Source organism: Colobus angolensis, unplaced genomic scaffold (genome assembly GCF_000951035.1).
Source record: "Colobus angolensis palliatus isolate OR3802 unplaced genomic scaffold, Cang.pa_1.0 Scaffold381, whole genome shotgun sequence".
Classification (NCBI taxonomy): domain Eukaryota; kingdom Metazoa; phylum Chordata; class Mammalia; order Primates; family Cercopithecidae; genus Colobus; species Colobus angolensis.
This window is the reverse complement of record NW_012117166.1, coordinates 2,082,053-2,107,662: the sequence shown is the minus strand read 5'-3', so window position 1 is coordinate 2,107,662 and position 25,610 is coordinate 2,082,053. Positions and strand designations below refer to the sequence as shown.

The 25,610-nt window shown below is 39.2% G+C and overlaps 1 protein-coding gene across 5 annotated transcripts in view; it reads left to right on the top strand.

The window, feature by feature from the left end:
• Positions 1-25,610, top strand: part of RIC3 (RIC3 acetylcholine receptor chaperone) — a 56,572-nt gene that overhangs the window by 5,661 nt on the left and 25,301 nt on the right. For 3 of the 5 annotated variants that reach the window (XM_011954370.1, XM_011954369.1, XM_011954368.1), the window contains exons 2-4: positions 19,990-20,216; positions 21,851-21,929; positions 22,755-22,848. The exons of 1 other annotated variant lie outside the window; for it this stretch is intronic. In XM_011954370.1, the coding sequence (XP_011809760.1) occupies positions 19,990-20,216; positions 21,851-21,929; positions 22,755-22,848 (400 nt within the window). The remainder of the gene's footprint in view (positions 1-19,989; positions 20,217-21,850; positions 21,930-22,754; positions 22,849-25,610) is intronic. One more of the 5 variants, XM_011954371.1, reaches the window with a different exon arrangement.

Here is a 25,610-nt window from a genome sequence, read left to right as displayed (position 1 = left end):
GTTAGCCAGGATGGTCTCGATCTCCTGACCTCGTGATCCACCCGTCTCGGCCTCCCAAAGTGCTGGGATTACAGGCTTGAGCCACCGCGCCTGGCCTCTTTTTTATTTATCTAGGTCTTTAATTTATTTTAAAGGAGGTTGTAGTTTTTAGTGTGAAAGTCTTATTTTGTTAAATATATTCATAAGTATTTTATTCTTTTTGATGTTGTTATAAATTTTGTTTTCAGATTGTTCCTTAGTGTATAGACAATTAGTTTTTGTATATTGATACTGTGTCTTGTCACCTTGCTGAACTTGTTACCTGCATATAGTTTTACTTTTTTTTTAAAACTGAATGCCTTTTATTTTTATTTTTACTTTTCTTTGCCTAACTGCCCTAGCTGGAACCTTTAGTACAATGTTGAATAGAAGTGGTAAGAACAAACATCCTTTCTTGTCCTTGATCTTAAGAAGAAAGCTTTCATACTGGCATATGTAATGTTATCTGGGGGCATTTCATAGATGCCTTTTGTCAGGTTGAGGAAGTTCCCTTGTATTCATAGTTTGTTGAGTGTTTTTCGTTATGAAGGGGTATTGAATTTTAGCAAATACTTTTCTCTGTGTCTGTTGAGATGATTATGTGGGTTTTGTCCTTTATTGATGTGGCATATTACATTAATTGAAATTTAGATGTTAACCCAGCTTTGCCTTCCTTGGCTAAATTGAGGAGGCAACTCTTAAAGTGTTTTGTTTTGTTTTGTTTTGTTTTTAAATAATCCAGATGAAAAAGAAGGACATTCTAAGCAGAAGAAACACAGAGCAAAGAAACACAGAGGCTTAAGGCCAGGTGCAGTGACTCATGTCTATAATTCCAGCAGTTGGGGAGCCCAAGGTGGGCAGATTGCTTGAGGCCAGGAGTTCGAGACCAGCCTGGCCAACATGTAGAAACCCTGTCTCTACTAAAAATATAAAAATTAGCCCGGTGTGGTGGTGCACACCTGTAATTCCAGCTACTTGGGAGGCTGAAGCAGGAGAATCACTTGAACCTGGGAGATGGAGGTTGCAGTGAGCTGAGATCCCGCCACTGCATTCCAGCCTGGGTGACAGAGCAAGACTCTGTCTCAAAAAAAGAAAAAGAAAAGAAAAGAAACATAGAGCCTTGAAGTATCCTTAGAGTTGTGAGAGAAGACACCAGAGAAGTTGCCATGGGCCAAATTGTGAAGGTTTTTTTCTGTCATACTTAAGGAGTTTGGGTTTTATTTTAAAGGCAGATGAGGCATCATTGAGTGTGTAAGGAAAAGAGAAACATTTAACCTGGTTTTAGAAAGGACACCCTAGCAGCAGTGTAGACACTGCGTTGTGAGGATTTCTTCAGGGAGAAGATTGTTGTAGTCATCCAGTTGAGACATCATGAGCATCAGCAAGTCATTGTCATTGGGCTCATCAGTTAGGATGCTTGTGACAAGTGACAGAAAAGTCAGCTTGACTTGTCTTAAGACAGGGAATTTATTGACTTGTGTAAATGAAAAGACCCTGTGTTAGAACTGTCTTGCAGTATGGTTTGATCAAGAGACTCACAGTTGTCACATTGGGGCTCCAGCTCTTATTTTCTGTGTCCTTTTCACTCTGGGTTCATTCTCAAGTTGGTTCTGTACCCTGGCTGCTCTCTCAGGGTAGTAACAATGGTTGAAAAAGTTTCGGACATTACCGCCTCACATGCAATTGCCCAGAGAAAGTGAGAGTGCCTAATTTATATATGTGTGTGTGTAGAGCTGGCCTGGAACTCCTGGCCTCAAGTCATTGTCCCACCTCAGCCTCCTAACATGCTGGGATTACAGCACTTTGCTGGGCACAGCTCCAGGCTTCTTTTCTTTTAAGTCCTCCTTCACTCTCACCTTCCAGCCCTACTCCCCAGATTCTTTCCCAGAAGTTCCAGCAAACATATCCACTCATGTTAATGGCTTGAATTAAGTTAACTTGTGGTGCCGTGGGTAGAGAGAATATAGTGATGAATCCACTCTGGAGTTGAGAGGAGTTTCCAAAGGAAAATATGGATATTGGAGCAAGAGAGGTTATCAATGGATAGACTGGAGGAAAGAGAACAATTTTAAGAGATATTTTAAAATAGAATTGGAAAGTGAGGGAGAGGGAGACATCTAGATTATTCTCAGGTTTAGGTGAAGGTGTAGATGGTGATTTCCTTTGCCAAAGTAGGAATGGAGGAAAAGTAGATTAAAGGTGTGTGAAAGGAAAATAAAAACTTGGGACCCCAGTTCACTATGCCAAAAGGAAAAAATTAAGCTGAAAGCTGAGTCATGCAAGAAACTGCCTTTCCTTTTGTTCCTAAGCAGGTAGCTACAGATAAAAAATTAAGTATCTCCATAGGTAGCTACCCTATGTTCACCTGATCTTATGTAAAGTGCCGATTTACTGAGCACCAGATGAATACATAATGGACTATTCCCCTACCTACTCGTTTTCTCTTGCAACATATGGATTACCGTACCCTTCTTTCCCCTCCAGCATACTTTTCCCCTTGAAATATTGAAGCCCTTAAAATCATCTTTGGAGAAAGGCACAGACCTTTCTTCTGGGTGTGTCCTTAACGTTGGCAAAATAAACTTCTAAACTGATTGAGGCCTGTCCCAGATACTTTTTGGTATACGGGTGTAAGATGATTAATTCAGGAATTGAAAAAGTAGTATTATGTCCCTTTCTTCAGTCTTCTTTCCTGTGTTAACATCCCTAGCTCCCTCTTCCATTCCTGGTATGACCTAGTTACAAGTATTTGAACATAGCCCTCTTAGAAGAGGCTCTTAGAACTGCAAATAACAGCATATCTAAGACAGTTCATGAAAGACCAATGTGTTGTTTCCCTGCACTTTTCTTTTTCTATACTTAATGCTTTCTGGGGATTGCTTTAGTTTGTAGCATTTTACTTGCTGACTTTGCTGTATGTTCTAATTCTGTGCCTTTTTTTTTTTTTCTTTTTAATAGGAGCTGCTCATCTAGGTTTTGTTCATTTTCTACTGTTCATTTGATGTTTCGGAATGAAATGTAGGACTTTGTAGTTTTCCCTGTTGCATTTTATCTGTTTAAATTTGGCCAAGAATTCTAGCTCTTGAAATTTTTTCAGAGCATTCATTGTTTTATTCAGTGTATTTGTTTACCATTTCTTAGCTGTGTGCCATTCCTGATTTTTAAAAAACTTTTTGTTAAAGGCATTTTCTAACATAAGCAAAAGTTAAGAGAGTAGTAAAATGAATCCATATCACCCTGCTTCAGCAGCCATCAATACATGGCCAGTCTTGTGTCATGGGTATCCCCACCCTCTTTTCCCACCATTCACTGGATTATTTTGAAGGAAATCCTAGACACTGGATCATTTTTCATCCTTAAATGCTTCAGTATGCATCTCTAAAAATTGATTCTTATTAAAATATAGCCACAATACCATTGTCACATCTAAAAAATCAATGCTTCCTTAATGTCATTAAATATCTAGTTGATGTTCAAATTTTTCCTACCGTGTTATAATTTTCCTTTCTTTCTTTCTTTTTTTTTACAATTTTACCTTTGACTATGATCAGCATGTTTTCTCTTTTTGTTTGTTTTCTGAGACGGAGTCTCGCTCCGATGCTCAGGCTGGAGGGTGGTGGCAGGATCTGAGCTCACTGAAACCTCTGCCTCCCAAGTTCAAGAAATTCTCCTGCCTCAGCCTCCTGAATAGCTGGTATTACAGGTACCCACCACCATGCCTGGCTAATTTTTTTTGTATTTTCAGTAGAGACAGGGTTTCACCATGTTGGCCAGGCTAATCTTGAACCCCTGACCTCAGATGATCCTCCTGCCTTGGCCTCCCAAAGTGCTGGAATTACAGGCATGAGCCACCATGCCCGGCCTCAGCATGTTTTCTTGATAGGTCAAATTATTGTTTTAAATGTATTAGTCATTTAAAACTGCTTTTAGAGTCCCATCAGTCTATTCACGGAAACGTTTTGTTTAGGGTCATTCAACCAGTTGGTTATTTGGTTGCACTATTCCATCTTACTCTGTCACCCTGGTTTGTCTGCTTCTTCCTTCCCCACTTCAGTCTATTCTCAATATAGCTGCCATAGTATTATGTTGAAGCTTAAGTCAACTCACATCTCTCCCCTCCTCAAAATTCTCCAGCAACTTCCTGGCTCAGATGAAAAGATAGTCTATACATGACCCAAAAGGTCCTATATAATTATCTTCCCCATTTGCTTCTACTTTTGTATCTTTCTCACTTTGTTGTGGCCACACTGGCTGCTTCTTCACTGTTCCTTGAATATACCAAGCATACTCCCAATTCATTGCCTTTGCATTTGCTGCTTCCGTTGTTTGAAATGCTCTTCTTTTGGATATCCATGTGCCTTTTCCTTGATCTTCGTGTTTTCTCTCAACTTGCATTTCCTGATGCCTTCTCTGGCCATTCCAGCTAAAATCTTAACTTCCAACACTGTCCTACCCCATCTCCCTGCCTTATTTTTTGTCCTTAGTATTTATCATTATCTTGTTTATTGTCTCTTTTCCTGCTTAGAAAGGGGGCCCTGTGGCCGAGCGTGGTGGCTCACGCCTGTAATCCCAGCACTTTGGGAGGCCGAGGCGGGTGGATCACGAGGTCAGGAGTTCAAGACCAGCCTGGCCAACATGGTGAAACCCTGTCTCTACTAAAAATACAAAAATTTGCTGGGCTTGTTGGCAGGCGCCTGTAATCCCAGCTATTTGGGAGGCTGAGGCAGAGAATTGCTTGAACCCAGGAGGTGGAGGTTGCAGTGAGCTGAGATTGTGCCACGTACTCCAGCCTGGGCGACAGAGTGAGACTCCATCTTAAAAAAAAAAAAAAAAAAAAAAATGGAGGCTCCGTGAGGCTAAGGATTTATATTTGTTTTGTTCATGGCTGTGTGTCCAGCTTTAGATGAGGCCTGCACATAAGTAGACAATAAATATTTATTGAATGAGTGAAAGAATGAGTTAATTAATTAGAGCTGGCTCCTAGGGATCATGACTTCCTCTATTAGCATTTGTAAGCCATTACCTTATTATTATTGCATTCATTATGGTTACATAAATGATCATGCAACCATGTGATAGACTATTATGAATTCAGTAATTTATATTCGTGAAGAGTTTTAAATGACATGGGAACATTGTATGATATCAGTGAAAAGTAAAGATATATACTCACTAGAAAGACATCAACATTTTAACAGTGGATATTTCTAGATCACGTAATTATGAGTTCTTTAAATTTTTTTGTACTTTCTCAATTTTTTATAGGTATGCATTTCTTTTATAATCAGGAAAAAAGTACTTTCTTTTCCCTTCTACATCCATTCAAAAAAATGTAAGAATCCTTTTTAGAATCTAGCCCAAGAGTTACAACCTGTTCACTTCTCTGTAGTTTGTAGAGTTTGTCATCCACTTTCTGCTTTCCACAGACTGGAACAGTAGTTCTCTATCTCCATTCTTTTAAGACTTCACTTTTTACCAACATAATTTCTTAAATTTTTCTTTAGTTCAGTGACCTTATTTGGAAGTTTTCCCAGTTCTCTTGATAGAAATTATTTAGTGAATATACTTGAATTTATCCTCCTCTGGGACTTTACTTTTGTCCTTAGAATTGTTAAATTCTCCACTGAAGCAGAAATTTATCCCCTTTGATATAGAAGCAAAATGGAGGTTGACAAGTTCTGTTTTCTTACCATTTTATCCTAAGGCAAATTGCCTTTTTTCTCTAAACATCACTAAAAACACCCCTTTTGCTTTTGCTAGCCTTTTTGTAAATCTGGATTTATTTTGGGTCTTGGCCTCCTCGTGTCGTTCTTCCAAGTCTTGCCACTCTTTCATGCTGGTTGCTTATGTGTCTGTCCATCTTTTCTGTCCTTTTAGAAGAGCTACCTGCACATCTTTTTTTTTTTTCCTCTGCTGTTCCTACCTGCTTGAGAATTTTTGAAGTGCCCATATAGAAAGGTATTTTAAGGGCTTTCCTCTCAGAGAGCATCTCATGCCGTGGCGTTATGTCTGTTTTCAAAACTTCTTAACTCTGGGCCTGGAACAGTGGCTCACACCTGTAATCCTAGCACTTTGGGAGGCTGAGGCAGACAGATCGCCTGAGATCAGGAGTTCAAGACCAGCCTGGCCAACATGGTGAAACCCTGTCTCTACTAAAAATACAAAAATTAGCTGGGCAATGTGGTGCATGCCTGTGGTCCCAGCTACTTGAGAGGCTGAGGCAGGAGAATCACTTCAACCTGGGAGGTGGAACAGTGACCTGAGATTGTGCCACTGTCCTGCAGCCTGGGTGACAGAGACTCCGTCTCAAAAAAAAAAAAACCAAAACACGCAACTTCTTAACTCTGGCTTCCTAGAGTTTGTGCTACACGATTCCTACTTTGTTGTCAGAAACACTAAGATCTCATTCTCCTGAGGTTCTCCTTTCATTTCGTCAACCAGTTTCTTCCTTGGTCAGAGTAGCAGTTCTCCTGCTCTCCCTATGTACCTGTGGAACATAAAAATGTCAGCACACTTGGTCTAGAACTTGTCAGTTGTTCCATTGTCAACTGAATGAGAGTTTGAATAGGTTCCAGGGTAGTTGAAATACTCCAAGATGACAGTGTGCCACTCTGTGTTAGAGGTGGCTTCAAGAGAGTCCTATCTACTACTTCTACTTGGCTGGTAACCTTTGGTGTTCCCACAGTAACAATGTATCTAGGCATCTTTCCTGCTGACTCTGCCTGAATGCTTATAAATAGGGTTCCTGAGTAGCCCCCCTCCAGTGGCTCTGTTCCTGTGGAATAGCACAGACCCTTTGTCACATATACATATCCATGTATACATACATGCACACTTACACATGTATGGCATACATATATAATTCTTTGTTATATTAAACTAGCTTCTTATGTGTTGGTATGTAAGTGCCTGAAGACAAAGATATTATTTTGGTTGCTTACCATTTATTTTCCCTAATGAAGCATCAGAAATCTACTCTGAAGGAATATTTGAAGGACAGAGATTAGGAAATCATTTTGATTTCAGAGGGTCATTTTCCTGTTCATATATTATGAAAATGAACAGAAAACAATGGACAGTTTGATAGCCCATGAATGCTTGTAAATTAGGCATTTTTCAAGTTTAGAAACTTACAGGTAAGTGGGTATGGAATACCTTGCTTGATCAGTCATCCTAATTGCCAGTTTCTATTCTAGAAACTATAAAATCGAAAACTGGCAGGATAATGAAGTAAAAAACTATTTTTAGCCCTACAAGTGACTGGGCAGGATCTTGAGATTCTAATAAAGGCTAACACTCGCAGTATAATTCATCTAGATCAGGTCAGCAAAGATTGTAGTATGCAAGACCCAGAGCTTGCCCTATGGGGGACCCAAACAAATACAACACTAGGCCTTTATTCAAGAAGTTCTTAGTTTGTCTTCCAGCCGGAGGCCACCAGGAACACACCTGTAGTTGAACAAGTTGAGTATATTACACATTGCAGCAAGGGAGAATGCACACCATAAGGAATTATGGGGCATCTCAGTAAGGCACTGTTAGAAAAAGTCATTATAGGATGTGGGTTTGTGTTAGGTGATCTGGAGGATGGTTTAAGGATGTGGTACTTTACTCTGAGTTAGATGCTTTCGGGAAGTAAGGCAAATTCTATGACTGGTATCTTAACAGTTTATCTAAAGGGAGGGCCAACTAGAGAAAGACTAAAGCTGTAATTTATAAAGAAGCCCCCTCATTCACATTACCAGCACTAGGGGATATTAGGTGTTTTGTGGCTTGGACAGTATTCATGTTTTCTCTGTGTTCAGACAGATTACAGAGTGGTCTTGTTTTTTTCTTGATCCATCATGATCACAGAATGGCCTTGTCTAATGTTGGTGTTCTGAAATTGCTTATGTGTAACAGGAGAACACCACAACTTATCTGTGAGTACCAAGCCAGCTTATGGCAGTATCAATGCCTAGCTGATAATAGCAGGCCAACTTTTGCATGTTAGAGGCTGCTTTTCTTCTTCTCAGATATGATATACACCAAATAAAATTGGATGGAGATGGTGCTTAGTGGAAAATGTTACCTGTTTTTGTTTCCCAATTCATTTTTAAGTACAGGCTGTAAGACACATTAATAAAACTCTTGAATACGGCCAAGTGTGGTGAGTGCAGTTAAAGAGGCTCAAGCAGTGTATTTCACAGGCATGGGGAGTAGCATGAGAAAATGCTTTGGGGGTGTGGGGGCAGTATCTGGCCTGGGCCTTGGAGGATTGGCCGGATTTAGATATGTGGAGTTGGAGAGGAAAGCAAAGCCACTGGAGGGTGAGCATAGGCTCAGAAGCAAGAAGATAAAAGTCAGGTTCAAAGCATGGTGAGAACCCTAGTTTTGACTAAATGAGTGGCATGTAATGGGAAGGTAGTGTGAAGAGGTACTTTTGGGTTAGATTATGGAATTCAGTTGTTTAGGAATTCAGTTTGTGGGGAGAGAAAATCAGAATTTGTTATATACCTACTATATGTGCTAGGTGCTTTGTATATATGATATTATTTAATCTGTAATTCTTGTAAACCCTGGAAAGTAGATATCATACCCATTTTACAGATGATTAAAATGAGCTCTAGAAAGATTAATTTAACCTCCACTGAAATAGTTGGAGGCACAGCCATAATCTTAACCAGTAACTGACTGAAAAGGTGGCACTCATTCTACTTCAATGTGCTACTTCCATTCTGCTGTAATACAGCCTCTTGTCATCAGTGGAAATCATTAGAAGCTTTTGATCAGAGAAATGGCAAGACCAGTTAGAATTGTGCTTTAGGAAGATTATTCTGGTAACAAAACAGTGGTAATTGATGTGTATTGAGTATATGGATTGGGCCCTGTGCTAAGCAACTTAGATACATAATGATCTCTTTTAGTAATATATAGGATGGATTGAGAGTGGAGAGGTTAATAAAAGATGAAAAAAATCTGATTAAATTAGCAGAAAATGTGAAAGCAGTAGAGAACAAAGCAGAATCAGGTAGAAGGGAAATGTAAGAAGATAGGGCCCTTAGAGGAGACAGGTGAGGAAGAAACAGCTGTTGTCTTGGCTTCTACTTTAAGTAATACTGAATCAAATATGGCCTCTACAACTTCATCAATGTTTAAGGAAAAGCTTGGCTGTCTTAAGGAACTGGCCCCCTTAAGACCTTTTTTGAACCGCTGTTTCCATTTTTTTATTAAAATAGAAACATGTCCAGTTCTTTATAGATTTATTTGCCCCAAGAATGAAATGCTGCAGATGAGTTAATGTTGCTTTCAGAAAACTCTTTTGTTAACAGTGCTGAAATTTTTGTTTTTGTTTTTGTTTTTAGCAATAGGTATGGTTATTAACAAAGGAAGGTAGAGCTTCACTTTGTAAAATCCATTAATTTTTTTTAAATTATTTTTTCCGAGACGGATTCTCACTGTCACCCAGGCTGGAGTGCAGTGGCGTGATTTTGGCTCACTGCAACCTCCGCCTCCTGGGTTCAAGCGATTCTTCTGCCTTAGCCTCCTGAGTAGCTGGTATTATAGGCATGTGCCACCATGCCCAGCTAATTTTTGTATTTTTAGTGAAGACGGGGTTTCACTCTGTTGGCCAAGCTGGTCTCAAACCCCTGACCTCGGGTGATCTGCCCGCCTTGGTCTCCCAAAGTGCTGGGATTACAGACGTGAGCCACCTCACCTGGCCAGAATCCATTAACGTTAAGTTTTTAGTTAAGCTTAAATGATAACCTAAGTGAATTTTTTTTTTTTTTTTTTTTGAGATGGGTTCTCCTTCTGTTGCCCAGGCTGATCACACCACAGCCTGAAGCTCCTGGGCTTGAGCAGTCCTTTTGCCTCAGCCTCCTGAATAGCTGGGACTACAGGCGCATGCCACCATACCCGGCTGATTTATAAAAGTTTTTGTAGAGAGGAGGTCTTGCCCTCTTGCCCAGACTGGTCTTGAACTCCTGGGCTTAAGCAATCTTCCCATCTCAGCCTCACTAAATGCTGGGATTAAATTCTAATAATTAAGGAAACCTAAATATGGGCAAAGCTTTCAATAAACAATTAGGATTTAGTCACGTTCCCTTTTATGGAATATTGAAGTACCTATAGAGATAGTCACACAGCTGTTTTGTTTTCTAGATTAGAAAACCTACAGTTTTATGTTCTGATATCTTTATTCTGATTTCTTTAGCTGTTTTTAATAAAGCAAACTTAAAAAAACACATCTTATTTGTAATGTAACTATGAACTAGAACATTTGTAATAGAGAAAAATTGAAAATAATCTAAATGTTTATCAGCAGAAAAAGGGGTAAATAAATTATAATATGATCATACAATGTGATGCTATATTGCAGTTTAAATGAATCAGCTAAAGCTATACATATCAACATGGATACATTTATTGGCCAAAGTGTTGATTCCCCCTCTGGAAAAAAAGACAGAAGAGGAACGTTGGAGAAGCCTGTGTCCAGTATAATCCCATAATATAAAGGAATTTTTTAAATTGTGCAAGCATTTTGAGGTAAACAGTTCAGTAGCGTTAAGTACATTCACATTGTTGTGCAACCGTCATCACTGCCTATCTACAATATGAAGTTTTAAAACATTCAAGGCAATATTATATGTTGTTTATAGAAGCTTATATATTGTTTATAGATGCATAGTTATGCAGTAAAATCTAAAAGCACGCATTCTAATAATCACCAAAATCAGAATGGTGTTTATCTCAGAGAGGGTGTGGGGGGAAAGTACACAAGGGACTTCAGTTATATTTGGGCGGTGGACATACAAGTGTTCATAAATTATCTATACTTTTATATACCTGGCATATTTCATAGTTTCAAATTTTTCTTTTGTAAAAAAAAATTCCCACTAGAAATTTCCAAATGTTTTATAATCATTAACTTTTTATAGATTCTGGGCTATTCAGTTTTAAGAAACATGGTACCAAGATCCAAGAGGTGAGGTTGCTACCTGTTGAGGCCTGTTAACTTTACGAGAAGAGAAATCTTTGCCAAATGCAGTGTTGTCATTGTTGCCTACCGTCTTAAGTGTCACAGGTAGCAGATGTTGTAGGTCTCAAGCCTAAAGGTTGGAGAGAATGAATCTATAAAGAAAGGAAATGCAAGAGGAGAGCAGGTTTTAGGAGGTGAAGATGAGTTCGTTTTTAGGCTTGAGATGGTAGACATACAAGAAGACATATACTAATTGAATTTAGAGATAAGAGACAAGAGCTTGGGGGAAAAGTTAGAACTAGAAGTACACATTTGGAAATTCCAGTGTATTCCTTGAATAAATGAGTTTGCCGAAGGAAAGTATAAAGAAAGAACAGGCTGAGACAAAGTATTGGGGAAGGGGATTAAAGAAGAACCAGTGAAAGAGATTGAGAAGGAATATATTGAAGGACAAGTGGGAAAAGAGAAGAGTAATGTGCCATAGAGATTAAGGCAGGAAAAATTGTCAAGAATTTATTCAGATTAATCCAGTATTTATTGAATGACCACTATATGATAATCACTTTTTTGTATTGCAGAAAATTAAGAGTGAGAACTGAGAAAAAGCCATTGGATTTGACGGTTAAGGTAGAGTTACTATGTCATTGTAATTATGCTCCTTGTCTGTAAGCTCTTTTTAAAGACAGAGATCCTGTTCTATTTGTCATTCTAATCTCAGAGCCTGACACAGTGTCTGTCACATTGTTTAGTGCTCAGCAGTAAATATGTGAACAATAATACCAAATATAAAGTACTCAGATTTCTTCTAGGATATAAAACATATTTTTTGCTATCTAGTCTATATGTTCCATTGCTCTCCAAATCTCTCTTCTGTCTTTGAAAATAGTATTTTTTACTTTTTCAACACCTCTTTGATATTATCAGTAACCTTCTTAATTCTTATACAAGTTTCCTTATCAATAACTTCTTTAATCAGTTCTAACATAGGTTTCTTCTGACCTCATCATGATTCATTCATTGTTGCTTTTTGAAACCCTATTTTTTGTTTTCTTTCTTACTCCTGTTACTCATTCATCAACTCTATATAAAGACAGTCCTATCAGTCAGAGCTGTGTAGAGGTAGCATGAACTTCCTGGGGAAAGCATTGTTTTCTATCCTGTGGTATACAGCAGAATCAGGACCACAATTTGAAGCATATGAGCGTATTAAACACAGGTGATTAGACTAGCTGGCTTTAAAAAAAAAGTTTTGTTGAGAAAGAATTTATATACCATGCAATTCACCTATTTAAAATGTACAGTCACTGTAGTTTTTAGTATATTCATAGAGTTGTGCAACTATCACTATAGTCAATTTTAGAACTTTTTAAATCACACACCTCCCCACCAAAAACTTCATACACATTAGGCAGTCACTTTTTCCCTCCCCTGCACCCCTCCAAATCCCAGCTCTAGGTAATCACTAGTCTACTTTCTGTCTCTATAGACTTGCCTATTCTGGATATTTCATTTTAATGGAACCATGTAATATGTGGTTTTCCATGACTGGCTGTATTCACTTACAATATTTTCAGAGTTCACCCATGTTGTAGTATGGATCAGTACTTTATTCCTTTTTATGGCTGGATAATACTGTGTTGTGTGGATATACTACATTTTGTTTATCCATTCATCAGTTGATGGACATTTAGATACTATGAATAATGCCGCTGTGAACATTTGTGTACAAGTTTTTGTGGGAGTATATTCCTGGGTGTATACCTAAGAGTGGAATTTCTGGGTCATATGGTTCCTCTGTGTTTAACCTTTTGAGAAACCACCAGACTGTTTTCCAAAGCAGCTGCACTGTTTTACATTCCCACTAGCAGCGTATTAGAGTTCCTTTTTCTTTACATACCTCAAACACTTGCTATTATCTTTTTCATTATAACCATCCTAGTTAGTGTGAAGTGGTATCTCCTCGTGAGTTTAATTTGCATTTCCTTGGTGGCGAATGGTGTTAAGCATCCTTTTCTGTGCTTATTGGACATTTGTTTGTCTTCTTTGGAGAAATTTTTGAGACCTAGTCTCACTTCTGTCACCCAGGCTGGAGTGCAATGACGTGATCTCTGCTCATTGCATCCTCCGTCTCCTGGGTTCAAGCAATTCTCCTGCCTCAGCCTCCCAAGTAGCTGGAATTACAGGCATGCACCACCACGCCCAGCTAATTTTTTTGTATTTTTAGTAGAGACGAGGTTTCACCATGTTGGCCAGGCTGGTCTTGAACTCCTGACCTCAAATGATCTGCCCACCTCAGCCTCCCAAAGTGCTGGGATTACAAGCATGAGCCCCCACACCTGGCCACAATTGCTCATTTTTACTTGGGTTATTTGTCTTTTTAATGTTGCATGGTAAGAATTCTTTATATATTTTGATACTAACCCTTTTCAGATGCATAATTAGCAAATATTTTCTCCCACTCAATGTGTTGTCTTCACTTTCTTAATGGTGTCATTTGCAGCACCAGAGTTTTAAATTTTGATGACATCAACTTTGCCTACCTTTTGTTTTGTTGTTTGTGCTTTTGGTGTCCTTAGAAACCCCTAATCCACAGTCACAAAAATTTATGTCTATGTTTTCCTCTAAGATTTTAAAGTTTTAGCTCTTATAATTAGGTCTTTAATCGATTTTGAGTTAATTTTTGTATATGGTATGAGATGGGGTCCAATTTTCTTCTTTTACATGTGAATATGTAGCTGTTCCCACACTGTTTATTAAGACTGGATGACTTTTAAGGCCCCCTTTGACTCTGAGGCTTTGTAGTACTTTGGTTTCTGTTATTGTCTAAACAGGTGGACAGTCAGGATTTCATGTTATGGCCATCCATTTCTCAAGAATATATTGTGTCTGAAAACAGGGATTGCCATTAGTTTATCTGTTTCCAGGCTTCTCAGTTGCCTTCAATTTTATCCTCCTCTGACTTTTATGATACGGGTTTGTTTCTAGTTATCTTTGGCTAGTGCATCTTTCTTTTCTTTCTCTTTTTTCCACATAAATACAATATTCTTCCAGCCTTTTGGTATTGGGAACCATTCACTCAATTTTAATTAGCTTTGTCATTTAGGTAGCTTAGAGTTTCCTCTTAAGCCTAAATGCAGTATAATAAAAAAATTTTTTTCTGTATTCCATCAACACCTGGAATATAATGTATGAAAAATATGTATTCAATTGTTCCCTAATAGTAAGCCTTCCAAGATTCTTTATTATCTTCTCTATCTTAAACTCTTGATCTTGGAGTTTTCTGACTCCTCCTTCATGAGCTCTATATTTTGTTCAGTGTTAAATGGCACTGATTACATGGTAATTAATAGACCTTGGACATGTTAACTTAAAAAATATGCTTTATAAATTTAGAAGAGAAGAGGAGACTTTATTTCTTATAAAGGGTTACAACCTTCAGGGTGGCCATTCTGATAGGCTGGGAAGTGTAGCCTCCAGCCATAAGCAGAAACACACACTTGGAGGGGTGGGCAAAGGGAACAGGAATTCATGCTGAGCAGGGTGACCATATATACATATTCAATAAGCTGTTGGGGAAGTCATGCATATTTATGAAAGGAGAAGCATGTCCTTCATGGGTCTCATACACAAAAAATGGCAGTAATAGTGTGGTCAGAGAGTGGAGTTTTCAGCCCTCTGACATCAAAAGGTGAAGCAGAAGACATGAAAACCCTTACTGTGCATTCTCTGTAGACTAGCCAGAACCGTTCTGTGGTTGGTAGTCTCTTATCAGGCAAAAAAGGAGGGACAGCATCAGGTTGTTGGTTGATAGCAGTGATGGAGTTTTTTGAAATGGCTGGTTTCCGTTTGGTAGTTAGGGAAGAAAGGCTAATAGTGGTTTGCGAGGGAAGGGGTATAATGAGGTGGGTTGGAATCCCCAATCCCATCGTAGCCAAGACTTTAGTTTTCAAGGTTACTCTGGGGTCCCCTTGGCCAAGAGGTGACCCATCAGTCAGTTAGTGGGCTTAGAATTTTATTTTCAGTTTATAGACCTATCCTTTCCTTTTTATAGTTCTAGCCACCACCTCAGAGATTTGCATCTCAGTGCTAAATTACTATAATAGCCTTTTTGATGTTTTCCCAGATCCTAGTTTCTGTCTGTATTAGGCCCTATATTCAGCTGCTAGATTAATCCCCATCAAGTACTTCTCATCAGTGTTCACTGTATCAAATTTATATACCACACAAGTTAGCATTTTAACTCCTCCCCATCTTTACTTCTCCTTATCTCTTGTTACTTCCCTAAATGGGGCCAAACTAACTTGGTAGTAAGTCCTACTTAATGGTTTCTTTGTTCTCAATCTCATGTACACACTCTTTCTTTCCTCCTGGTGTGCTTTCGCTTCTCTCCTATTCTTTCCCTTCAGTGATTGACTCCATTTGACTCCTCTTTTTGTTATTTTTTATTTTTTTATTTTATTTATTTTTTTGAGAGAGTCTTGCTCTGTCACCCAGGCTGGAATGCAGTGGTGCGATCTTGGCTCACTGCAAGCTCCACCTCCCGGGTTCACGCCATTCTCCTTCCTCAGCCTCCCAAGTAGCTGGGACTACAGGCACCCACCACTAATCCCGGCTAATTTTTTGTATTTTTAGTAGAGAGAGGGTTTCACTGTGTTAGCCAGGATGGTCTTGATCTCCTGACCTTGTGATCCGCCCACCTCAGCCTCCCAAAATGCTGGGATTACAGGCGTGAGCCACCACACCCAGCCAACTCCTCTTTTTTTAAAATAAATATTTTGCATCTTTTCAATACTTGAATATTTAGTTTATCTAGTAATAAGGTCCTTGACACCCTGCTGCTGCTGCTGCTGTTATTTATGTCTTTGTTTAAGATATTCTGGTTTTGAAGGCATTGTTCCATGTGGGAACTATTGTTTCTATTACCTTTATCGCTCTCTTCTTTTCTTGCATATGGCAGAATCTTGAACATAATAGGTATCCTATAAATCTGCCTGGCTGACAGATCTATAAAAGTTTTGGGGGAGATGTGTAATGTTATTCTTAAATTTTAGAGATGCAAAATAATGCTTTTTATATAATTACCTGTTTTTAATTTTTAATTTTTTTGTTTTATATCAGATTTGAAGATAGTATTCTCAACACAGTAAGGTGAAGTTCCACAACATATTACTACAAATATTAGATCTAGTTTATTGAACATTAGCCACCTGATATATCAGATTCTCTCAAGAGAAAAGTTAGCTTCCTGAATGCTGACCAGGCATGCTTTTGAAGGTGCGTGATAGTCAAAACCAGTACTCATCATTTGATATACTAAGATCCTTGAAAATTTAAAAGGGGCATAGTCACCAGCATCCAGAACAAAGGATTTCCTTATTTTACTGTCTAAAGATCTGCTTCTGTTGCTGACCTACTCGTAAAAAGAAGTATTTATTTTCAAAATTTTCCATGTCACTTAAAGTCAATATTGAGAAGGAAAGGAGTATCACTGGAGTGGAGCTTGACTGAGAAAGGATACAAGGCAGAAGGCAACTTCCAAGCCTGCCTGCCCACCCACCTTCTTTCTTACCTCAGGAGCAGAGTTGACCTTGAGAACTAAATTCTGATTTTTTAAATCTTACCCAAATTCGGCCAGGCGCAGTGGGCTCATGCCTGTAATCCCAGCACTTTGGGAGACCGAGGGGGGCAGATCGTGAGGTCAGGAGATCGAGACCATCCTGGCCAACATGGTGAAACCCTGTTTCTACTAAAAACACAAAAATTTGCTGGACGTGGTGGTGCATGCCTGTAATCCCAGCTACTCGGGAGGCTGAGGCAGGAGAATCACTTGAACCAGGGAGTCGGAGGTTGCAATGAGCCGAGATCGTGCCACTGCACTCCAACCTGGTGACAGAGCAAGACTCCCGCTGAAAAAAAAAAAAAAAAAAAAAATCTTACCCAAATTCCTACCTAACAGGCCTTGGAAGTCACACCCTACAAACTGTGAAGTCTCATCAGAGGGGTTTTATTTCACCCCATATAATCTAGCCCGCTTTCCCACCTGACTCTGGCATAACTTCGCATAAAATAAGAAAAGAAATAAAAATATTTTAACCACAAATATATTTCCTTGCCATATCTTGAAACTGCCCTGCAAGGTTGTCTCTTATGGGAAAGGTCCACATTCTATAGTGAATCTCCTTTCCACCCACTGTTTTTTCTTTCTTTCTTTTCAGACCCAGAAGATAATCAACTAAGGCACCCTTTTAAGTCTGATAAGTGTAAACACCCAAAATCTGAGACAGATCTCAGTTAATTTAGAAAGTTTATTTTGCCAAGGTTCAGGACGTGCGTCCATGATACGGCCTTAGGAAGTCCTGACGACATGTACCCAAGGTGGTCAGGGCACAGCTTAGTTTTGTACATTTTAGGGAGACATGATACATCAGTCAGTATGTGTAAGAAATACATTGGTTTGGTCTGGAAAGGCGGGATAACTTGAAACAAAGGCAGGAAGACTTAAAGTGGTGAAGGGGCTTCCAGGTCACAAATAGGTGAGAGAGGAGTGGTTGCATTCTTTTGAATTTCTGATTAGCCTTTCCAAAGGAGGCAATCAGATATGCATCTATCTCAGTAAGCAGACAGATGACTTTGAACAGAAATGGGAGGCAGATTTGCCAGGACCAATTCCCCACCTTGAAGGGGCCCATATTTTCCTTTCACGTAAGAAACATTTCACAACCTACTCCCTCAGAAGTCTGCTCAGAGCTGCTTCTGCACAGTAAAACTTGGAAAAACTGGTTGCCACAACCCTTTATCTTAACCTAAACATTTCCTTTCTGTTGATCCCAGCTCTTTAGATAAACTCAACCAATTGTCAACCAGAAAATTTTAAAATCTACCTATAGGCTAGAAGCACCCCCCACCCCAGCCCACCCACCCTTCAAATTATCCTCCCTTTCTGGACCAAACCAATGTATTTGATTGAAGTCTCATGCCTCTCTAAAATGTGTAAAACCAAGCTGCACCCTAACCGCCTTGGGCACATGTTCTTAGGACCTCCTGAGGGCTGTGTCATGGGCCATGGTCACTCGTATTTAGCTCAAAAAGTCTCTTGAAATGTTTTAGAGTTTGACTCTTCATCGACAACTTAAAGACAGTTCTGAGTTTATAGCATTTTATTAACTTTGTTAGTACAAGTTGCTTTCTTGTTTTATTATTTTAGTCCTTTATCCTCAACCCACATTCCAGTTCCCTTTCCTGTTCATATGCACCTACTCTGATGTGTTTATGTCTTTATATCCACATTTGCTTGAAAGATATATAATATCGTTATGTGTGTGTTTTCAACCTACATAATGGTATTTGCTTATTCTTAACCTAATGCTATGTTTTTTAAAGATGTATTCATGTTGCTGTAGGTATGTCTAAAGTGTGGTTTCCAAAGCTATGTAGAATTCCGTATTTGTATTCACTCCATTTTGATTTTCCATTCTTCCAGTTAAGGAAATGAGTGTTAACTTCAAACTCCCTACTACACTATTGTCACAGCAAATATTCTCACATAGGTCTATGAAGTCTGTAATTCACATATATATAACCTTATTTGAGATTTTCTGTGGGATTTACTCACCAGAGTGGGATCATTGGATCACAGGGTGTGTATATACAGCCAGATCACTAGGCAGAATATCTGTATCACTTACCCACAGTGTATGAGGATTAATGCCTCTCCACATCTTTGTCAATTTTGTTCATCAAATCCAACAATTTTTTTAATTTCTATTTTTAGAGTGTTATTTAGAGTGTTATTTATGCTCTCTAGTATTTTCTGTTCTGTAATGTTATCTCCCAGTGGTTTTTCATACAAGCCTGTTTTATTTGGCCATTTGAAGATTCCTTTCTGGTAGTTGGTGTTTACTTTTGACTGCTCTTGATGGAGGAAAAAAAATGCAAGAAAATGGTTGTAACACCTCCCCTTGCCTCTGCCCCTCGCCCCTCCCTCCAATCCCTGCTCTTCCACTCACTAGATTGAGCCCCTTTTACACCCTGTTTGTGCTACATGAATCCTGTCTGCTTAGCTATAGCTGATTGGAAAGAGATGTATACCTACCCAAGCTGAGTACTTAAAGTCTTCCTCCAAGGAATTCGAAATTAGGATGTCTCAGCTAGGCTGTTGAAGAACATGCAGTTTGAGGGGTGGGAGTGGCCATCTTCCCCTTGTGTTCACAAAGAAGCTAGAGAAATGGTCTGCAGAGAAGGAATAAAGAAGATGTGCACAGAAAAACAAAGAAAAAACCTTACGATCCCATAGAGAGGGAGAGAGATTGAGCTAGAATGTGAAAGTACCTGTCCTGGATCCTGATAGCTTTCCAGTTTCTAGTTCTCTTTTCTCCTGAGACTGCATTGTATTTTCTTATCTGTATTAGTTAGGGGTGGCTAACTGCTGTAACAAATAGATTCCACAGTGTGTAATGACCCTAACACAATAGAAATTGACTTCTCACTCATACAGACAGATCCAGATGACTCTAAGTGAGGTGGCAGCAGTGGAGGGCTCTGTACTACGTAGTTATTTAGGTTAGTCCAGGTTGATGGAGGTTTTGCCATTTTCTACCCATGGCTTCCAAGGTCCCCCTTGGTGTCAGCATCCATGCTGCAGAAGAGTAATGATCATGGAGTTGAATAACAAGGGAGGTTTTATAGTCCAGGCCTTGAGCTAGCACAGTTATTCACATTCCTTGTCTGGAACTCAGTTACATGGGCATATTTAACTGTATGGGAGTCTGAAAAATGTGGTCTAGCTAAGGACCCAGAAGGATGAGAAAATGGGTTTGGTGAACAACTAGAGATGATCACATCATATTTAGGATCTGTGTGATACCTCTGTATCCTTTTAATTAAGTTCCCTTTTTTTTTCTTAAACTTAGTTTGAGTTGGCTTCTGTTATTTATACCTTAATGATTTGGTGTTTTCATGATAGCCATCTTTAAAGTAGTAGAAGAGATAAAAACTGATTATTATTTTCTCAGGAAAATTGGGCCGATTTCCTCCTATGATGCATCATCACCAGGTACCCACAGGTGGCCAGACTCCTGGGGCTCGTTTCCAGAGGTCTCACCTTGCAGAGGCATTTGCAAAGGCTAAAGGATCAGGCGGAGGTGCTGGAGGAGGAAGTAGTGGAAGAGGCCTGATGGGGCAGATTATTCCAATCTACGGTTTTGGGATTTTTTTATATATACTGTACATTCTATTTAAGGTAAGTAAAATCATCCTAATCATATTATATCAATGAAAATATAATATGGCAATAAAAATCAGCCTACATTAAAACTTTTTACAGTTTATAAAATTATTTCAAGTCCATCATCTCTTTAAATCTTGCCTCCTCTTCGTGAGGTACTTAGGATAGCCATTATTTCAGTTTCACATAAGAAATATTTACTCAGTGTTTAAGTGTTTTGCCCCAAAATTCACAACTAACAAGGCAGAACTAGGACTTGAACCTGGATCTTTTGGTTCTTAATCCAGTGAGTGATACAATTCAAAGCAGTCCCCCACCAAAAAAAAAAAACAAAAAACAAACAAACAAAAAATTGAACATCTTTACAGGCCGAAAAGGAATAAAGATTTTCTAAGAAGAACATATTGGGATTGGCACAGTGATTTCCAAATAGCCATTGTTAAGGCCGAATAACACACTTTATCCTCCTTTTTTCTCCACAGGAATATGAGATGCTGTTTTTAATATTATCTCCAACAATTCTCTAAGACAGAACTGTCCATCCTGAAATTAAGCCTGATATTTCCTAGCTCTGGGGAGACATGGGTGTGGGTTCTTTAAAGCAGACCCTCAGTTAAGTTCCACCTCCAGGCAGGCCTTTGCAGGTCCCGGGCCCCTGTACTGTGAAGTAGAGGCAGAAGCTTCACTTTGCCCTCCTGTCTAGAGTAAGCTTCAATAAGATGAGTTCTTTCTTGCCCAGGAATTCTGCAGGCAGTCTGAGTTGAGTCTGTAAGAATGCCTGTAGGGTGCCACACATCCATTTTAGATGAGCATGAGCAAGGAAGATGACCTGTAGGCAGATTTTTTTCCTTGTGTTAGAAATGCTTGTTCCCTGGTGCCGTAAAGAAATAGCACTTGAACATAAATTTAATTTTCTCAGCAAGGCCATTTTTACTTTCTGCAGAAAGGTTACACTCACCAGCAGTTTTGCCACGAGAGTACACCGAACAAAGGAGACGGTCATTTATAACCTCATGCATCCACCTTACTGCTGTGCCCGGTTTCCATTGGTTGGAACGGGACCTCACATTCTGTATTTGTGCTGATTGGCTAGTGACTTAGAACTTTTTAAAAGAGGCAAAGGCAGAGGAGAACAAAGGAAGGAGGAAGTAACTTGTGGAATGCTGAAAAAGGTAAAAACACCTTCAAATAAGGATGAGGAACAGGCTATGACCTAATGCTTGCTTGGACCAGTATAAGCATGCCAGGGCAAATATTTAGGCTAAATTGTGGGAGCTAAGAACATAAAGTACCGTGATTTCTTTATTGCAGCTAGCAGATATCTAAGCATGTTAGCACAGGTCCTTGAATAAATTTTGCTTCTAAGAGAAGTTACTATTCCTAATTAGATGGGGAGGAAAGTCTCTTTGAAGAGGAACCTCTACTTTACTGTTTACACTTGTGCCTTGATAATTTTTTACTTGGAAACCTTCTCATCTTTTGGTGTTTTTTTTTTTTTTTTTGAGATATTTCTCTAGTGTTGCTATTTGATTTCATTTCTGACTTGATTTTTGTTTCCCAGCCTTTTTTTTTTTTACTTGATATGAGGGTTTCCGTGACTTTGAGGTTCTGAGTTGCTGTTGATGTGCTATACCTCCTTCAATTCTCAGCTCTCAAAGGGGAAAACAACCGCAGAGGATGGTGGGAAATGCTCTACTGCCACACCTGGAAACACCCACAGGAAAATTAGTAAGTGCCCCTTCTCCGTATATTCACAGGTATTATTGAGTCAAACAGTTTTATAGCCACAGGGACAGTCTGTGGGTATGTCTTAAAAGCATTTCTCAAAAGTTGCTCTAAAGTAATCTGATGCCATTTTTGCCTTAGTTCTGGGAATTCTCAAAAGTTTTTATATTGATGTTGGGGTTTTAAGGGAGGGATAGCTACAAAAAGTACAGAACCATCAGTTCACTTTTTTATGTATTAGCAAATTAATATTTCACATTTGGAATGAATTACTTCTCATTTTCAGACTTCAAAATATGGGTAGCAGAGAGGAAAATGGAGGCAGAGAAATCATATCATTGCCAAAATCAGTTTTTAGATCTAGGGAAAGAATTTAACACTTCTGACTCTTGAAACATGGCCATCAGATACTTATTACACAACTAGAATATTCTGTGTTCTCTGGGGAAATTAAATTTATACAACATGGCTCTTTCCTCAAAGAATCTATAGACTAGAATGTATGTCAGGAAAATAACCTGTGAAAAATTTTCCACACACAAAAAAGAGACTTGGCAAAAGCATTGCAGGAAATCATGTTTATCTGGGCTGTAACTGCTTTTTGGATTTACTTCTGGATTTTCTATGAAACTAAATATCCCAGTCACACTTTGCATCCTTTTTGGAAATCTTAAATATTCACAGAATCCTTCAATAAAACTGCTGTGTTCTTCAATGAGATAGTAATGGGAAGTGCAACAGTACAATAGTTTTTAAAAAATTTGTGGTCTCTTTAACAGGTTTAGGGAGTTGTCTGTGATGGTTCTTAGACTGTTGCTTATTTTTCAGCCAGTTTTGAGCTTGCTCAACTGCAAGAAAAACTGAAAGAGACAGAAGCAGCCATGGAAAAATTAATCAACAGAGTGGGACCTAATGGTGAGAGGTAGGTTTTCATGTAACAGGACTCAGACTATTCTCATTTAGAAAATCAATTCAGGCTGGGAGCGGTGGCTGAGGCCTGGAATCCCACTTCGGGAGGCCGAGGTGGGTGGATCATCTGAGGTCAGGAGTTTGAGACCATCCTGACCAACATGATGAAACCGTTTCTACTGAAAATACAAAATTAGCCAGGCATGGTGGTGCACACCTGTAATCCCAGCTACTTGAGAGGCTGAGGCAGGAGAATCGCTTGAACTTGGGAGGCAGAGGTTGCAGTGAACTGAGATTGTGCCCTTGCACTCTAGCCTAGGCAACAAGAGCAAAATTCTATCTCAAAAAAAGAAAAGAAAATTCAAAATTATGCTTTTTTTGGATAAATAGACCACTTATTTTCATTTTATGTACTGTCAATTTTTAAATTGTGAATGTGTCATTTACGTATTCTTTATCATTTAACATTTTTCATTTACATACTGTCAAGCAATTTTAGTTTTCAAAAGTTTAGTGTTGTGCAAATTACTGTGAAAGTGAATAAATTTGTGAGTAACTCCTATGGGGTGAAATAACTAGGATTTAAGAAAGAAACTTTCCTAGCTGTCTAAAATAGGTATAATTTTAAGTAAAACCAGGTTATTGAACATGATACTTTCTACTTGAGACAAAATGAGAGAAGAGAGCTAGTGTGATCACATTAGGCATTCATGTTTGTGTCAACTGTGCCAGCACAGACTTAAACATGTAAATTAGATGTTAAGAGCCAAACTAGCCATTTAGAATGTCCCAAAGGGAAGATACTCCTCTTGCTACTAGGGTGGCTGAGGATCTGAAAAGGTGGCTTCAGGACGTTGATAGAGGTGGACAACCACCAAGAAAACGTGGATGTAGAAAGGCCAGGAAAAGAAAACCAGAATGTAAGATTGAGGACAAAGAGGGGTTCAGTTTCAGCTAGGTCTTCTGGCAAGGATGGAGGGAGAATGTTAGGGTGAGTGGCAGAATCCCATGCAGAAGGAAGTGTTGAAATGTCCCTCCTGCATTTTTGTGGGCACACTGTGTACTTTTTGCCCCAAGAAATTCGTTGCTCTATCTTAGCCTGTATTTGCCATCCTTTGTAGTGCTAGTACCCTGTGCCCTTTCTGTGTTCACTAGCTTCAGCCTTGCCTCTGTTTGGCTGGATACAAGAGAGGGTATCCTCAGATTGCAGCCTCCTGACGTGGCATTTCCCTGCAACATCTGCAGTGCTGTTGAAATGACATTTATAAGGATGAACCTTGCCTGTGTGGGCCCAGGAGCCTTGACCTTCTTTTTATCTGGAAAGCAGAGTTACTATCTGGAATGTTTCCCAAAGTTGTATAGATACATGAATATATCTTTGTGAGTGTATAATAATAATTGATATTTATCGAACACTTACTAAGGACCACACTCTGAACTAAATGCTTTGTGTACATTATCTAACATATGACTATTTGTATGAGTGTGACTAAACCAATTTGTGCAATTATACTTTTCTGGCCTTTTCTGCCCTAACCATGTAGCTGCCACCTACAGTCTGGGTGGAGAACTACCCAGGCTATTATAGACAGTTAGGTCTGAAAAAATATCTGTACACTCACCTGGGCCATTGGAAACCCCAGGCCACACCTAAGGGTCTTGAAAACCGTAGATGAATACCCGTGGGCAGGACCTCTCACTTGGGAGACCCAACTCCTGGAGCTTGGGGTAAGAGACCACATGAAGATATTTTCTCATTTTTATTTATTGTTGAGTAACAGACTCCCTTAACTCAAATTACTCTACCATTCAACCCATGTACATGATCTATCTATAGCCCAAGCCAGGGATGTAATATTATAACCTCTAACTACTGTCTGTCCTCTTCATGCCAGATTTACATCTCCTTGTTGTACTACATCTGGAGTTGTACTGTCTCATTTCAGGGGCCACAGGTCCTAGCCCAAAATGTTTACTTTTTATAAGATGCTGAGGTGTGGACTCTATGGGAACATATTGATTGAAGCCTGCAGCATGGCAAAGATTGTGTAAAACTTTTTCCACCCTGCCTCTTTGGAACTGGGGAGCAACTATCTTCCCACTGGAGAGAGCATGGCTTCTGGCTCTTTACCACATCTCTCATTTTTTAGTTCTAAGATGTGATTTTTCTCTCTGACACTCCTTAATCCAACATCTTTTATCCTTACAGGTAGGCCCTATGGGACTTGTGCCCTAAAAACTGTAAGGGCTAAGCAGCCCATATGTTTGTATGTTTTCTGTTGGTATGACTGAATGCCGCAGACTGTGTAATTTGTAAAGAATGGAGGTTTATTTAGCTCACGGTTCTGGAGGCTGTGAAGTCCAAGGTTTACAGGAGGTATCTGGTGAAGGTCTTCTTGCTGCATCATCATATGATGGAAAGGCAGAAGGGCAAGCAAGCACATGCAAAAGAGGGAGGCACCAGAGGCCAGCTCCACTTTATAACAGCCCGTCTTGGGATAACGAACCCACTGAGATAATGGCATTAACCTCTTCATGAGGGCTCTGCTCTCATGTCCTAATCACTTCATAAAGGCCCCACCTCTTAATACTGTTGCAATGGCAGTTAAGTTTCAACATGAGTATAGGAGGAGACAAATATTCAAACCATAGCACCATGTTTCTACATGTTTTCCCTTTTATACTTACAGTTTGTGTCCTTTAACCTCAGTTTCTGTGGCATTTGTTCCTTTACAAGTCTGTGCTCCTATGATTATTAGAAAAGCCCAAAATATT